Below are 17389 nucleotides of genomic sequence, written 5' to 3'. Positions count from 1 at the left end.
CTATAAGGTCTTGTAAGTCTTCATAGAATTGGTCAATTTCAGTTTCTTCAGCACCAGTAGTTGGTGCATAAACTTGGATTACTGTGATGTTAAAAGGTCTGCCTTGGATTCGTATCGAGATCATTCTATCATTTTTGAGATTGCATCCCAGTACAGCTTTCACCACTCTTTTGTTGACTATGAGGGCCACTCCATTTCTTTTACGGGTTTCTTGTCCACAGTAGTAGATATGATAGTCATCCGAACTGAATTCGCCCATTCCCGTCCATTTTAGTTCACTGATGCCCAAGATGTCAATATTTATTCTTGCCATCTCATTTTTGACCACATCCAACTTACCCAGGTTCATGGTTCTTACATTCCAGGTTCCTATGCAATATTTTTCTTTACAGCATTGGACTTTCCTTTCGCTTCCATGCATATCCGCAACTGAGCGTCCTTTCGGCTTTGGCCCAGCCGCTTCATCAGCTCTGGATCTACTTGTACTTGTCCTCCGCTCTTCCCCAGTAGCATGTTGGACACCTTCCGACCTGAGGGGCTCATCTTCCAGCGTCATAACTTTTATATGCCTGTTGTCTTTGTCCATGGAGTTTTCTTGGCAGGGATACTGGAGTGGCTTGCCAGTTCCTGCTCCAGGTGGATCACGTTTGGTCAAAACTCTCCACTATGACCTGTCCATCTTGGGTGGCCCTGCACGGCATAGCTCATAGCTTCTCTGAGTTATTCAAGCCCCTTCGCCATGGCAAGGCAGTGATCCATGAAGGAGAGGTGTATCATACATTGTATTAAGCCACGAGAAGAGAGTTTTATTTCATTTGCACCCAGTCAGAGATAGAGGGAAGATGGGGAGTGGAAACATCCTCCTCCTCATGCGAGCAGATCACCCCCTTACTTGTTCATGGTATTCCCACTGTACTAAGTTACTACTTGGTACATTGTCTGCAACTATAGTGGGGGAAAGTAACATAGGAAGCAACTTTGAGGACATGCATTACATAGTTAGTAGGTGCTTTAGTTGAGATTGCTGCATTGCAGGGGGCTGATGACCCTCAGGCCTCCCTTCCAACTCTACATTTTTATGGTTCTATACCCAGAATGGACTGTGAAAGGCCCATATACAAGTTTTATTGCACACTTAGTGAAATGAATGTATCTGCCCCTAATTATAAGAAATACGTTAGATAGACTACTGTAGGTGCTGACTCTGGTGAATGAAACAACTCAGTTTTTGGGCAGCTGAGTAAAAGTCCAGGTCTCTTGTTTTAATCCAGTTTTTTCTACTACTCCCATGCGGCCGCTGCTTCCATTGTCAACACTTTCATTATCATGACACCCCTGAGCCTACTTAATTGGCACTTTGGTTGTCGCAGCGAGACCTTTGAACCGCATGCCTTTTTGTTGTTGTCCCTTATCTCTCCTTTAGGGTTTCGACGAAAAGAATTCCGTGGCAAGCTGGCGATTGCCATTACGGCAAACTTCATCAACCGCAATACAACAGCGGAAGCCAAAGTTGAAGAGATCAGTGGTGTGGCCTTTATATTCAACCAGAAATTCTTCCAGGATTTACGAGAAGCTACAGGTTTGTAGAAGTAATCCAAAGACAAAAAAGGGGCATTTTCAATATGCATATTTGATCTCTTCAGTTTTCACAATTTGTTTGTACTACTTGGAGGTTGGCGGCTCGCCATTCGTGATGTCACAAGGAACACGTGGGATTGTTTCAGTTGCCCAGTTTATAGAGCAGATAGCCTGGTTTCTGAGTCTTGGCTTATGTTCTCTGCCTGTTAAAGGGTGAAACAACAGTGGATTCCTATGGTATGTTTTCATTATGCTTGATTCTCATGACAATCTTGTTTCGATTTTGATACACTCTATGTGGGGCCATAATGGTTAAGTAACTACAGCGGTGATGTTCAGCCACTTGGGATCTATGTTACCTGCATGTAGCATCGCAGCTACCCACTTAATGGAACACTTCAGGTGTTCTCTCCCAGTATGGGAACTTGCTCAATTACAAATTATTACAACTTATTACTAAACTGAAAACTATGGAAAGACCTGGTCTGAATAGAGATATTGGGTTCTTGTCTCATTACACATGCTAAAGCTATTTTTGGTCATCTGCATACTGTCCCTTGCTTTTTCCTGTAGGACTAATTGTAGTCGTTAACAGTCATCAACAGGTTTACCATGCCCCTTGAGCCAATCACCAATCTCCTACTACCCTCCTGAGAAAAACCCCACCCCACCCTCCCACTATATAAGGGTCTGGTGACTTCTGTTTCAGTGTATCTGAAGAAGTGTGCATGCACACGAAAGCTTATACCCAGAACAAACTTAGTTGGTCTCTAAGGTGCGACTGGACCATTTTTAAAATTTTTAGTATGGAAACAGCTATGGCAACTGCAGAAACCCCCACAGCACTGTATGTACATTTAAAGTGGGTCTCTGCTTCGTGTTGTCGTGTGGGACCCTTTTCACTGTTTGGTTCCGTGTTGCCGAGGCTTCCGGAAAGGCCATTCATGCAAGACTACTTCTTCACTTAACAACTTGCAAGTTATGGGCTACATCTGTTTGCAGTGGGGGTTTAAGGGGTACTCAAGCATACGCAGCACTGGCACCACTGTTGTTGTTGTTGTTAATAAGTGTGGCACTTACTGTAACAACTTCATGGTCAGTACTGGCACCTATTTTTCTAGAAAAAAAGCCCTGTCTGTCTGGATCAAAAGCATCATATGCCTTGCAGTCTGCTTGGCAGAAGTTTGCATCTTGGGCCTTTAGAGTTTCCATATCAACCAGATCTGTGTAATGGCATCACTCCCCTTCCCTTTTCCAGGCATTGTGCTGTTCTTATACCCCAGTTATACCCCAATTTTGGCACCAGCTCCAGGAAGAAGCCTTTTTCTTTTTCTTATTGGGCACCTTGTTGTAGCATGGGGAGCATCTTGTAGTCTGGGGCTGGTTTTTCCCTATAGGTGTCTTCCTTAGACCATCTTACAAGGACATGTAAGGTGAGATCACCGGGAGGGCCCCTTGCAATACATTCTGCATTCTGCCACATGCTCTTGTATTTACCCCTCCACTGCTTGATTCTGTGTCTGTTTTTCTTCCAACTTAGGCATTGATCTGGAGAACATTGTCTACTACAAAGACGACACCCACTACTTTGTTATGACTGCCAAAAAGCAGAGCTTACTGGAAAAAGGAGTGATATTGCATGTGAGTGTGCTGTTAAGTCTCTTTGAAACCTTTGTACACTGTGTGGAGTGCAGCACCATCATTCAAGCACTTTAAAGTTTGCTAACTATTCTGCTGACTTGCTGTTGGCTGTCACATCAATCTTCTAGGACAGGGTTTGATTCAGATTATTGATAGCGTCAATTTAAAGCAAAGAGGCCATTAGATTATTAAATGGGAAACTGACAAATAATGCAGTGGTCCATGTGCCCCCAGAAGCAGTCACCAAAATTCAAGAGCTAATTTCACCTTATATAAATATGACCTTGAGTAATTTTGAAAGACAAGCATGATTGGTATCTTTAATTCTCAGTTGTGGCAGAGTTTGCTCTTGTGTTCTGACATATTTGTTTTACCACTGTGTAACTGAACTAACTCAGTAAATGAGTTGCTGGGAGCTGCTGTTTTGTGCATAAACACATCTATCCACGAAAAATACATCTATGCTATTTGATATAAAGTGTAGCAGCAAAGGGTTGTTTTTTAACCACCAGAATATGGATTGAGCAGATGTCTTAGCAGATATTGTTGTGTGAATAAGATGCTATGGAGGGTGAAAATAAGTATTCCTTCCCGTTCTTTTATTTAAAGTATTTTTATCCTGATTTTCAGCTGACATCTTCCCAGAGTGGCTTACAGCAATCAATAAGATGGTTCCAGTTCTCAGGCTTACAGTTTAAAGCACATAGCACAAGATTGTGGGGGAAGGGGGGGAATACGAACTTGGGCACTACTACTTGTTGAGTTATGAAGCTTTTACAAGTGTTATTTTTGGCAGGGATGGGTAGAGCAACTTCCCTTCTGGTCCTTGGTCAATGGAAGTGGCCTTGCCATGATGTTCTTCCTAGGACATCTGCCTTGCCATGATGTTCTTCCTAGGAGGTCAGGGGAGCATCTTCCCTGTGATCTTTGTTCTCCTGGCTGATGGCAGAGGCCCAGGACATCTGCAATGGGAAAGTTCATCCATTTCACCGATGTACCAAAGTTCACCTTGAACAGGGGTCTGCAACCTTTAAGACAAAAAGAGCCACTTGGACCCGTTTCCGAAGAAAAAAACAACTGGGGGCCGCAAAACCATTGCGACATTTAAAACAAATATATCTCCGGAGCCGCGATCTGACAGCGGGCGGGAAGGTGACGTCGGGACGGTGCGTGACTAACGCACGCACCGCCCCCATGTGACGTCACAGCCAGTACAGCACCCGCCACAGTGGGGAGTGTCGGGGCGCACAATGCGCCTCCTCCCCTCGCTAGTATCCGCCCCGGAGCCGCGGCAAAGGTGTAAAAGAGCCACATGCGGCTCCGGAGCCGCGGGTTGCAGACCCCTGACCTTGAATATTGGCACACTTTGCTGCAAACTTGTCCACCTGCACAATTCTTGAACAAAGTCTGATTGTTATGCTTGGCTCCCCTGCTGAGGAAGTTAGAACAACTCAGAAGTGGTTCCTAGGGGGCTTGCTGTCTAGGCAGCTAGCTGGTGATGCCAGGCCTGGTTGGTTTCAGTGCTAGGGTTGCCTTATATGCCCTCAGAGCATTGCACAATCCCTGAGCCTTTCTCTCTCCTTTTTGGTCTTGCAGGACTATGCAGATACAGAGCTCCTTCTTTCGCGGGAGAATGTGGATCAGGAAGCTTTGCTCAATTATGCCAGGGAAGCAGCTGACTTCTCAACTAATCAGCAACTGCCATCGCTGGACTTCGCTATCAACCACTATGGGCAGCCCGATGTGGCCATGTTTGACTTCACATGCATGTATGCCTCGGAGAACGCAGCCATGGTTCGAGAAGTAAATGGCCACCAGTTGCTAGTGGCATTGGTTGGGGACAGTCTGTTAGAGGTTTGTTCTTTTACATGGGTTGTTTCTTGTTTCAAACAGCTTTGTTTTTATGTCCTTTCCCATCACAGATGCTCAGGGCGGTCAACAACATTTTGTATTATTAATGTAAGATCACTGATGCGCACAGCACTTTGCAACAGAAAAAGAAGTCCTTGCCCTCAAGACCGTACAATCAAATATGTAGTTGTTTCTGTGTTTGTTGAGGGGATTACCACTGTACAGAGCAGAAAAAATAATCTGGAGGAAAAAATAAATGGGTGGAGAAAAACAGAATTTGAAAACAATGGGTTATTTCAAACAGTGTTGCATAGCTGATGCTCTGTATCTGCTTCAGAGAGTTTGGGAACCCTCCAAAGCAACTTTGGGATGCAGAGGCTGTAGGCAGGAGGGGAAATCACAGAAGGTTGCTCGCCTCCTTTCCACTGACAGAGGGAGGCATCACCATCAGCTGTGTGACACCACTGGAGAAAATCCAACTCAGAGCAGACCCATTGAAATTAATGATGCTAACTTAGACATGTCCATTAACTTTGGTGGGTCTAGTCTGTAGGACTAGTGTTGAATCCCACCCAGTGATCTTGTGGGGCAGGGGACTGTGCATAAAGAATAATTCCTTTTTTTCTGTAAATGTGTGGAGGACGATCAAAAGGCAACTTCCATCGCTATCTAGTTCATTTGAATAGGGGTGGACTATTAATTGCTCTCTATCAACACACTGCTTTTTCTCCAGAATCCACATCAATTAAAGAAACATATACTGAATAAAATTTAAAAATAACTTGCATGATAAAAGGAGGCGAGCCTTCTCACAGTTCAGAACATTTTGATGCATGCTAGTGTTGCTTCTTCTGCAGCTCTCGTGCCTCTGGCTTCACATGGAAGTAGTGGTGTTGTTGTAGGTCTTACATATATATATGCACATCCAGACATGGGTGTGACTTGCAGGAGTGTCCTTGTGACTTGAAAAACGCAACATGCGAAAGAGACCAGATGAGAAACTGCTGGAAGTGCTCCCAACCCCCCAATTGCTCTGCCATGACTTGAAAAGAAGCATGGTTTATAGAGGCTGTAATTGGGTAGCAAACAGCAATTAGCAGTCTGTAATTGACTTAAATGGCATAGCTGGCTTTGGAAAGCTACTGTGGCAGCTCAGGGGATAAGGGTGCATTGGAATTATTAGATGTTGCTCCTACAGAGGCTTGGAGGGAGTCTGGGTCTTAAGGCAGCATTGCAATATGCCAGCTTCCCCAGTTTTCTTAGGGAACTTATTCTCGTCTTCTTCCTCCCCCCTCCTCCATTGCTTCTTGCTTCTAGCCATTCTGGCCAATGGGAACTGGAATTGCCAGGGGCTTCCTTGCCGCCATGGATTCTGCCTGGATGGTACGAAGCTGGTCTCTGGGAACAAGTCCTTTGGAGGTTCTTGCAGAGAGGTAAAGAAATTTCTGTGTGTTTGGTGGTGAGGGGTAGAGAACAAATGTGAATTCTCTCCAGATGAGAGAGTGGCCTGGTTCACATGTCACCTTAAACTGTAATTCCCTGCAGCTACTGTACTGCAAATGAAATAAGCCAAAGTGTGGCTTGTTGTGTATCCCAAACATGGGCTTGTTTCCCCCAAAACAGGCCACAAGCAGTAGTCAAGTTTAGTTCTTGGTTTACGACTCATGGCTTGTTTGCAACAAGCAAACTCTGAGCCCTCATTCGGATGACATCATGGCAAGCTGGACGCTGGTTTGTTTCACCTGTGCAGCAGCAGCAGCAGGAATTAGTAGAGGGGAAGCATTCAGGGAACTTTTTGAGTATTGCGAACTAGCATGCTGCTTGTTCACATTAAACCACAGTTTGTTTTAAACTAGGGTTTAATGTGATGTGCAAACTGGGCCGTAATATGGAAGTGTCTGTGGCTCCTTAATATACCTGCAGAAATCATGTGATTTTTATGCAAGCACAAACCAACCTTAATTCTGCACCCTTTTTGTCCGATTGCATTTCAGTTTCCCCACTCTTTTTTGCTGTGCTTTTCTTTGTGTGTTTATCTGCTGAATTTGTGTAATTCCACCCAGACACATTAGGAAGGTTCTCTTTGTGTGCAGAATCAGATTTAATGGTCATGTGGAGCAGTTTTCATACCATTGTCTTCCTGCAAGCAACACAGGGGTTTTTTAAGTGGGATTACTTTATGTACACTTGCAATGGTTTTACAAGAGAGATTAGATGGAGAGAGAGAGAGACACCTGTCCAGTTGGACTCTCACTGCAGTCCTGTGCGTGTCTGCTCAGAAATAAGCCCCGGTGAGTACCGTGACACTTGCTCTGGGGTTAAGTGTGTTTAGAGTTGCAGTCTTGGAGAATATAGGGATTTCACCCCACGTCTGATATTGGTGCTCTAATCACTAGTCCTCATTTCCTGAGTGAATAATACATGAGGAGCCATGAACAGGGACATTGTAGAAATTTTATCTAAGCAACTTGCAGGAAGGATGTCCTTAATGAGATGCAACCTTTCACGTGGGGATACTGGGAAGAACTAGGAAAGAGAACACTAATTCAAGTGTAATTAGTAAATAGAAGACTGAGGTCCAGACTCATCTTCTGCCATCTTCTCCCAGTATTCTAAGGACAGATCAGTTGACAAACGAGCACTTCTGGGCCTACCTACCTTAAAAGGCTTTGAAGCCAAGCAGCAATGTAATTAAGATGAAAATTGTTCTTCTGAGTTCAAAATTGTTCTTTTCTGAGTCACATTTCATTCCCGTTGCATAACAGCATTGTTAACCTCTGGTGTCATGCCCTGGCACAGGCAAAGGTTGTGGTAGAAGTTTACTTCATACACACGGGAGAGACAAGAAAAATTGTAACAAATTAAACAGATGTTATCATGCTAATCGCTAATTCCTTTATTCTCTGTCTAACCTTCTCAAAAGCTGTCCCCCCCTCACTGCTCACCCTCACTCTTAATTCCCTCAACTCACTCTCCTAACTGATTTTTCCAACTGCCTTTGAATGCTGCCATTACTCATCAGTCGGCTCCTCCTAGCATTCCGAAAATGCTCAGGCATTGCACAGGCCCCAAATATTGCATGGCAGGGTGAAGTTCATCAGGTAGTTGGGTTTTGCTTTGTTTTGTTTGTTACTGCATGGCAAGGCTCCAGCGAATAGGTGCATCTGTTGAAGGCTTTCCACATACTTGTGGCCAGGCAAACACAGCTTAGGTAAATCAGAAACGCCGGCTGCTTTTCTACTATCCTACTTAAAACGAGGTAAATATTTCTGGTTTTTTTAATTGAATGGAAAAAGTGAGTCTTGAGTTTCTGGGCTCAGGCCAACCGTGTCATAAGGGATTGCTTGAAACCTAAATATAATCAGTTAAATGACAGAGTGCCTTGAAATATTTACAGAAAGGACATCGCATTTACAAATCAGTTAAAATGAACAGAGTGCCACACTTTTAGCTTTTCACATGTGCATGGGACAGTTAGATATTGTCCTAAGCAGCAACAAAGGATAACCGTTTGCCATAGATGGCAAAGAGAAACAATTGCTAAGTGGGGTGAAATAATTTTACTCAGTGATGGCTGCTGGAAAAAGGCGTTGACTGGGCAACACTTTATGTCATTGAAGGCAATCTTTTACGTCACTGGTACTAATGCCATTGTCTTCTTTCTCCTAGGGAGAGCATCTATAGATTATTGCCTCAGACCACCCCTGAGAATGTGAGCAAAAACTTTAGCCAGTACTGCATTGACCCTGTCACACGGTATCCAAACATCAATGTCAACTTCCTGCGACCAGCCCAGGTAATTGCTTTAATCCTGGGCTCTTCCAGTGTGCTTAAATGCACTTTGAGTCCCGTGTCTCCTTGATGTGGCTGTCTTTATCTCTTCTTGTCTGTGTACTGTACCTTGAGTCAGATCTAAGAGGAATTGTTGGGAAGAGCAGGGATAGCCACGCAAAGCTTTGCGTTGCTTTCTTGTTTTCCTCCTCTAGAAACTAGGTGCATCTTATGGTCGGGTGCGTCTTATAGAGCGAAAAATACGGTAGATTTTATCTGTCTATCTGGATATCATTAATCAACAGACAGGATGAGTGGAGCAGGCAGAAATCCATTGTCCAAAGTTACCCTAACTTTGTAACTTAGTATTCATTTATTTTACATATTTATATTTATTTATTGCTTTTTTGGATTGCGGAGAAGAACAAAATACAAAGCCAGTATAAAACAAAATCAATATACGACATGAAAGCAATGGCTACAATACAGAAGCTTGCCATGAAATAGAAATCATACAGCCTTTGAATCCCATCAAGGATGTTGATTTCTTTTGTTCGTGTTCTCTCTCTCTAAAGATGTTGATTTCTGCATTTCGTTGGGTATGTTTTAAAATTAGGGTGGTGAAGCTGTGGCCCTTCAGATGTTTTTAGTCTGCATCTATTGATTTTCTGGCTGGGGCTGAAGTTGGAATCCAGCATTTGGAAGGCCACAGGGTACTCATCCCTGTTGTCATGAGAGTGACTATTCTGCAGATACTTACATAGTTCACTCGCACCTGTGTCATTCAAGGAATGCTTAACTTTTTTGCATTCTTCTTTGAAGCTTCAGATAATAATCAAATCTTTTTGAACTGGTACAGGTACGTCATTTGTATGATACAGGAGACTTGAAAGACATTCACCTGGAAATAGAGAATTTGGTGAACTCCAGGACACCAAAGTTGTCGCGGAATGGTAAGCTCCCATTCTTCCCCATTCCTTTTGGGGCACTTTCTTCTCTCCCCTCTCGTGGGTTTCAAAACCACAGTCTATGTCAGTGGCAATCAGAAGTCAAGTTCTCATATGATATATTTTAGAAGAGTATTGCCTGGATATTTTCTTAAAAGCCGTGTTCAATGCCCCTTAGTGAGTTCAAAGTCCCTTTGACAACTCAGTCTTTGATAAACACAAGCTGTATTATTTAACTTTTGTGTACAGGCATGATAATGGAAAATGTTATTTGAAGTTGTGTGGGGGGGGCAGAAGGATATATTCCTTTTTACTTCATCAGCACTCTTTTTATCTATTTATTCTGGACAACAGTGCTGAGCACCTGGAACAACAGTTGCATATCTGTGTGTTTGTATTTAGAGTCGGTGGCTCGCTCTAGCAAACTCCTGGGCTGGTGTCAGAGGCAGACGGATGGATATGCCGGTGTAAACGTAACAGATCTTACAATGTCTTGGAAGAGCGGCCTAGCGCTGTGTGCCATTATCCACCGATATCGCCCTGACCTCATGTAAGAAACTGAATGTTAAGTTGAAGAGGGCATCCTGACGTTAGATGGTCCGAATGGTGTGGGGGTTGGGAGAGGAGTAAGATTGCTGGATGAGGCCAATGACCCATCTAGTCAGCATTCTCTTGTCATAGTGGCCAACCAGATGCACGGGGGAAGCCTGCAAGCATGAAATGAGCAAAGATCACTCCCCTCCTGTAGTATTCAGAAGGAAACTGCTTCCAGCCATGGAGGCAAAGCATAGCCCTCATGGCCAGTAGCTGTTGATAGCCTTGTCCTCCATAGAAATGAGAGGGGATAATGAGAATGGTGGCTGCTAGTGGGAGGATTTTGTAGTTTCCTAATGATTAGTGGGTATAGAGAAATTAACCTTCAGGCAACACATTTTCTTCCCTCCAGAGACTTTGACTCTCTAGATGAACACAATGTAGAGAAGAATAACCAGCTGGCATTTGACGTTGCTGAGAAAGAGTTTGGGATCTCTCCCATCATGACTGGCAAAGATATGGCATCAGTTGGCGAACCAGACAAGCTGTCCATGGTCATGTATCTCACCCAGTTCTACGAAATGTTCAAGGACTCCCTTCCTTCTGGTGGTAAGAAAACTAGGATATATCTGCCAGAAATAGTTCTTGAAAGCTGTATGCCAAGCTGGGGATTTTTTCTTTCTTTCAGGGGCCATTGACTCATTAGTGGTGGGCAGTCTACAGCTACACACAGTTGTTAATTTATTGATTCATTGTGCGTTTTTAATTGTATTACAAATTCCGCAAATATTTAAAAATTGTAATGCCTAGGAAGGCATTTGGGGTGTTGCTGCTTCCTGAAGCTCCAGGTAAGGATCCAGCAGCAATGTTGTAATCTATCCCTGAACTGGAGATGAAGACACATACCTTCTCCTCCTATTGGGAATATTTCTGAGGGAAAGGTTGTATGCCTCTCCTAAAAAGAGTTCTGAACAACTTTAAGCAAAAATATCTTAAATGGTCAGTCCTTTTCTAGAATGGAAAAGAGATTGAATAGAATATTGATTTGGGTGTTTTGTGGCATAAAGTGTAGGCAAACTAAAAGTGAGAGGGCAGAGAGAAAAAGGAGAATATAGAATACTAATGCTCATATATGAGAAGAAATGGAACTCTCCTTAGGGTGTTTAGTCTCAGATTTTGCTATGTCTCAACTAATCATATTTGTTTCTGCTCACAGATAACCTGGAACTGAATGCAGAAGAAAAAGCTGCATTAATTGCTACCGCTAAATCTCCAATCTCCTTCTTCAGCAAATTGGGGCAGAGCATCTCTCGGAAACGGACACCAAAGGTAGTCACAGCTGCTTTGGGAATAAATTTGTAGAAAGAGTACTTATGTTTATGCCCAGTTCAGGGACACCCTGATCCACCTTGAGATGCTTTGTTGATGGTGTCATCTAACTTGGAAACATGGGAACCTTCCCCAAATCACTTGTAATTCAGGTTACACAGAGCTAATATGTACACCTAGGACATGCCATCAGCTATTCAGGCACCTGCTTATTTTAGATGAGGAGGTTAGGTATGACTTTCACTTAAAATGCAAAGTAGATTTATTATAGGCATTATTATAGGCTGAGGAAATATGGGCTCAATGTTTTTTCCCCTTTCTCTGCCCAGGATAAAAAGGAGAAGGACCTGGATGGTGCAGGAAAGAGGAGGAAGACAAGCCAGTCAGAAGATGTAAGTAAGAGAGTAGTCTGTTTTGTTTTGTTTCCCATTTTGCCTTCCTCTTCACAGAATGTTCCTCCCAAAAGCAACTGTTCAATTTTCCATGTGCGAGGGAGGGGATTCAGTCATGTGACCCTGCCTCCTACTTCAGCTCAGAAACATGCCCTCTGCCAGGTTTTTGTAAAACCAAATCATCCACCCAAACTGTCAGAGAGGTGTAATTGTTTTGAATACAAAATGCTCCGATTATGGTCACTGTTTTGCTTACTGCAAGATGTTTCCAGCTAAACCTGAGCAGTGTTGCTTTGATATGTTTGGAGGTGAGCTTTCAGGAATATATGAAGATATGCAGTGCATCCTGATAGAGAGATGTACAGTACATTAGCATTTGTAATCTTGAGCAATGGGATTTTTCTCCTTGAATTCCTCTTAATGCTATGGCGTGCAGGGAGAGAGTCAGTTAGCTCAGATGGGCAAGTTCATGTCAGCTTTACTGAAATTTTGGAACTCTCGGGACCCCAGGCAAATGTCTTCCCCATCTTTCAGCTCGAAGATGGAGATTCAACCTGGGGACCTCCTGCATGCAAATATTGTGCTGTCCCACTGAGCTATGGCCCCTTCCGTTTATCTTAATTTCATTGCACATTCTCATAGCAGAAGCAATTTCGCAGGTAGATGGGCATATAGTGAGCAGGGTAGACTGGCAAGAAGGAAGATGTGTTGAAAATTAGGAGTGATGCACAAAATTGGAGATATGCGGAAGGTGGCTCTGGAAAGGGAATCCATTAGTGTATAATCCATTTCAATTTGCCAGGAGGACTCTTCCCGAAGCTACCGAGAAGAGAGGCCCACTCTGGTGAGCGCCCTGACAGAGAGGAGAATTGATGCCGCCATTGGGAATCAGAATAAAGTGAAGTCCATGGCAACACAGCTGCTGGCCAAATTTGAGGAGAATGCCCCCGCACAGTCCACAGGCATCCGGAGACAGGTAGGAAGAGGCTTTTCAGCTTGAATGTCATTTGCACCTCAGCTAATGGCTTAGCTAGCAGGATGTTTTGGGTTTTTCTGGCAGGGAGAATCTGGAGGCTTGTTGGCTTTCACCAGGGTACCTCCTTGTTCTCAAATAAGTCATATAGGTGAAACATCTTAAGGATAGAGAGGAAACTCCATCCTTAGTAACTACTGTTCTTGCACTTATGGGTTTTGTACTGTTTTGATAGAGGGCAGTTCATCTAACGCAAAGAGCTGCTTGCATGTTGCTCCATCTTTGCCCGAAGGATTAGAACGGTTCTTCAGTTCTGGAGGTTTAACCAGGCTTTCGATTCATGCAGATTTCTGCGTGACGATACTATTGCCTTCCGCCACCCCCATTGGTTCATATGCATGTTTTATGCCCCATCCTGGGAAATGCAGCTATATGAGTTGTGTGTGTCAAGTGAGTCATCTATGAGCTAATCTTTGGTGCGTTGCCATCAGTTGAACATACGAGAGAAGGCTCCCCATCGTTTGCCCTGTGAATCACTCCACACATAGCCAGATTTCCTGTTTAGAAAAGCAGTTCCTCCTAGCTGGAGTGCTGCACTCATCACCTTGGCACCCTGTGTAATTTTAACCTGCTTGAGCGTAGCTGGGAAAGTTAAATAATAAAATAAATCTGCGAGCATAGAAAATCCGTTTTATAATATACTGCAAGCGGAATCATGTTTTCACTTGCAATTCTGTCATAGGAATGTCTTCAGGGCAAGGGAGTACACATGGACTAAAACAAATTCATATGGCTGAGGCAAGCATGCTGTCCTGCATATCCCAGGAGAAGATCCAAAACACCAAATGGGCCATAGGAAAACATTTTTCTGTCCCTTTAATATGGTGTTTTCTGAGTGTGAAAGTAAGAGAAAGCGAAGAGGCTTTCAAAAAGAATGTTTTAGCCCTCTAGCAAAGTGCCTGTTCTTTTACCCCTCCTTAAATTGTGTCCATTTCGGTTCTTCAGGAAGGTGGGTAGAAAAACCCATCAAAGCCTAGCAGTAGAGAATCCTTCCCGAAGCCAATAATCTCGGTTAAGATGCAAGATTTTGGAGTCTTATCCATCACGGTTTGAGAATGAATATGCAGCTGCTTCACTCTCAATTCTTGAGAGAATTCCAGGAATGTTTGGTTCTCTAATAGTTTAAACCCCTTTCAACTGCAACCTAACATTATTAAAATAAACCATTCCAAAATAAATAAAATGCGGCCCTCTATATCTTAAGTTCGCATCTTCCTTTTTTCTTTACTTTTCTCCATTTTCATACGATTTTATTTGCCAACTAATTTTTCCTTACTCCGTTGTTGTTTTTTCTTCTTCTCTTAAATGTCTGTCTGCTGACCACCCTGTCCCAACATTTACCTCATCCCCTTGTGGGTTTCTTTGTGAGTTTCGTTTTGCGTTTGGTGTTAATGCCCTCTGTGGCCTCCATCCTGCTTATTCTATGACCTGCATGCAACAGTCTGCCCAGCCTTATCAAGACCGTGCTCTCACCCAGCCAGCCTACCGACAGCGAGAGCAGGGCCGCTTTGCCCCCATGCCTCAGTGGAAACAGGTAAAACGAAACCGAATGAATGACTGTGATGCTCAATCCATCTAAGCTACCACCCCATTGGCTGCTGCTTTTCCATACCAAATTTCCAGGTTATTCTTGTGGACTGGTACTGTTTTAAAATGGAAAGCCTGCATGTAATTTGACAGTAGGTGTGGCTCACATTAAAGGGCTATGTTATCTTTTCACTTTCTCCCTGTTCCTGACCATTGGTGAATATTTGAGCAGAAGTTGTGCTCGCTTATCCAGCTAGGGGCTACTCTTGTAAATGAGCCTTAGGGAACTCAGTCTATGTTTGCTTAGCTGTTAATTTGTGTAATCCAGATTTGATTTCTGGAGGGTTCCAGAGCGGGTTGGGTAAGCAGTTAATGTGTCTTGACAACATGTTCTGGTATCCATGAGGATCAGTCAAAGGGGAGATCCTAAACATTGGAAAATAGAATGGGAGAGTTAGCCCTTTGTCTGAAGTAAGAGATAGAGAAGAGAAATGTTCCTTGCTCATATTAGCAGGTTGAGGTCATTGTGTACTGATCACATTTCTTACTGCCTATGATAGAACACTGAACTATCCATTTTCATTGAAACTGGTAAGGCTTTTGTCATTCTTGCCATGGACTTTGATTTTCATCTTCAGAGGCATTGCTTTCTTTGAAATAACTATTCCACTTGCAACAGACAAGATATTGACAGCTGTTTTCGTATTTACTTTTTAAACGCTCTAATATTCTCCATCACTCTCAACTGAGGGATTTTATTTTACTTTTTAAATTGGAATTGAATGGTAGTGTCAGTAAAAAAAACATACCAATCCAACCCAAGTTTGCCTGATTGGAATAGATAATTTAGGAAACAGATTTTATCACCTTCTGCTCTGGCTTGTGGTTGCTCTACTACTATTATTTAAAACATATTTTGTATATAGATTCTTTGTAATGTAATGATGGCAGGGCTTTCTCATCCCATGATGCGTTAGCATGAGCAAATAGAAATCATTTCAGAAAATAAATGCAGGAATAGCTTGTGCGTCAATACACTTTTTGTAAATACTGTTTTTATATTCAAGAGATCTGAAAAAGGGATGTGTGACAGTGATACAGCTTCTGATATTATTTCCTCCCTTCAAATGTGCTTAACACATAGATGGAAGCGGGGATAGAAATGAATTAAGGTCCCCAGCCTGCAACCCCAGTAAGCTCATGTTGCTGACCATTTTCTTTTCATCAATCATCATCTGCTATTCATCGCACTCCATTCCATGGAGTGTCCACAAATATGCTTTTACTTTGGCTAGCCGCCATTCGGCCAGAATGCACAGGCCTCCACCCTTTTCTGGCCAAAGTTGTGCATGCCTTTTGAAGGCAACGGAGGTGAGGGCACTTCATCCAAGCCAGTTAGATACTTTTGAATGTAGCAGAAATTCAGCTCAAGCTGTCTAATAACTAGGAAACATGAGCTGGGTTCATTACCATGAACCATGGAAATGATTTGCTGGAAAAGAGATTTTTCAAAAGGGCAGGTTGACTTTCTATTTAGCATGTCATTAAAATCTAAGAATCTTGCAACAGCCCCGTGCATGTTTAATTGGTTGTATCGAACTGAATTGTTCTTACTGCCAAGTAGGTACACCTAAGATCACAAACCTAGATCCACATAACCCATACACATGTGACTTGCTACTTTCTGTTTGTCTAGACTGGTATTTTCCAGATTTGTCTTTTTGGCCTAAGTTCATAGCCATAGCCTAGATTCGAATTTTCATAGCTTCACTGGGATATTGTTATCCACATAAATCCCATGGTTATTGCTATTGGTTTTGATGAGAGAGTGCTGTTGGCCTTGCCAGAGATTTTAGGGTGTAGGCAAACCTGCTTTGGCTGGGCATGTTCTTGAGGCATTTCACTCTTGCCTGATTTTCAAGTACAGTTAACAGAATAATTTTGGTACTTTCTGTTAACATTCTTCAGGCTTTTTTGAAGGCAGATAGACAGGTTTTTCCAAACTTCAGTTTAGACACTTAGATATGGTGAATCAAATCCAACAGTTCAGATGGAAAGTACCTGTCTCTCTTGCCTAGAAGGTTCCAGCATGTCAGATGTAGCATCCTATGTTTTCTTTCTTGAGAAGACATGGCAGAACTGGTATTTAAGAATTCTAGGAGACACTTGGATGAAAACATGGCCCGGGTCATAGGGAAAGACGTGGCCAGCAAACCCTGTTCTCTCTTGCTTTTCACCTGACCCTGATTTTTGCACCTGATTAACTGGCCCCTCAGTTTGCTGCTGTTTATACAGGTAATCAACTTGATTCATGAGTCCTGTTTACCCCCATTGATTTAAGAAATGCAGTCAAGTATTTCACAGTATTTCACACAGCCTCTGAGCTAGTTCTCGTTGCCTAATTTTTCTTTTAGCGCTACAGAGAAACTATACAGTACAATGAGAAGTACCTGCACAATGCAAGTCATGGGTATGTGAATTAAGGAAGGAACTCTTAAAATAATTCCTGAGCCAATGTGTTTTTTGTTTGTACTGCTCCACCAACACTTAGGTCAACTCATCCACCTTTTTTTGCAAGAAAATATCCATGATCATGCTACGAGTTTCTTAAGCTCTTAAAGAAATGGGATTGAATTACCTGCAGGAGTTATGTGCATGATTATAAAATATCCTTGCCTCTAATGGTTACTCTTTGAGGATTTCTTGATTGGTCTCTTATTAAAAAGAGCTGAATCTGCTGTGCTGCTAGGGGAGGTGGAAACCCAAGTTATTACGTGTCATAAGAT

The 17389-nt window shown here is 42.9% G+C and overlaps 1 protein-coding gene across 21 annotated transcripts in view; it reads left to right on the top strand.

Moving 5' to 3' along the window:
- The window catches only part of MICAL3 (microtubule associated monooxygenase, calponin and LIM domain containing 3), a 181789-nt gene that overhangs the window by 74765 nt on the left and 89635 nt on the right, over window positions 1-17389 (top strand). For 18 of the 21 annotated variants that reach the window (XM_077935209.1, XM_077935204.1, XM_077935201.1 and 15 more), the window contains exons 6-17: window positions 1424-1579; window positions 3119-3219; window positions 4816-5073; window positions 6388-6503; window positions 8740-8866; window positions 9701-9794; window positions 10191-10338; window positions 10735-10931; window positions 11539-11651; window positions 11981-12043; window positions 12846-13019; window positions 14518-14610. In XM_077935209.1, the coding sequence (XP_077791335.1) occupies window positions 1424-1579; window positions 3119-3219; window positions 4816-5073; window positions 6388-6503; window positions 8740-8866; window positions 9701-9794; window positions 10191-10338; window positions 10735-10931; window positions 11539-11651; window positions 11981-12043; window positions 12846-13019; window positions 14518-14610 (1640 nt within the window). The remainder of the gene's footprint in view (window positions 1-1423; window positions 1580-3118; window positions 3220-4815; window positions 5074-6387; window positions 6504-8739; window positions 8867-9700; window positions 9795-10190; window positions 10339-10734; window positions 10932-11538; window positions 11652-11980; window positions 12044-12845; window positions 13020-14517; window positions 14611-17389) is intronic. The other 3 variants (XM_077935218.1, XM_077935217.1, XM_077935219.1) reach the window with 1 other exon arrangement.

This window comes from Podarcis muralis, chromosome 10 (assembly GCF_964188315.1).
Source record: "Podarcis muralis chromosome 10, rPodMur119.hap1.1, whole genome shotgun sequence".
NCBI lineage: Eukaryota > Metazoa > Chordata > Lepidosauria > Squamata > Lacertidae > Podarcis > Podarcis muralis.
This window is presented reverse-complemented; position numbering and strand designations above follow the sequence as displayed.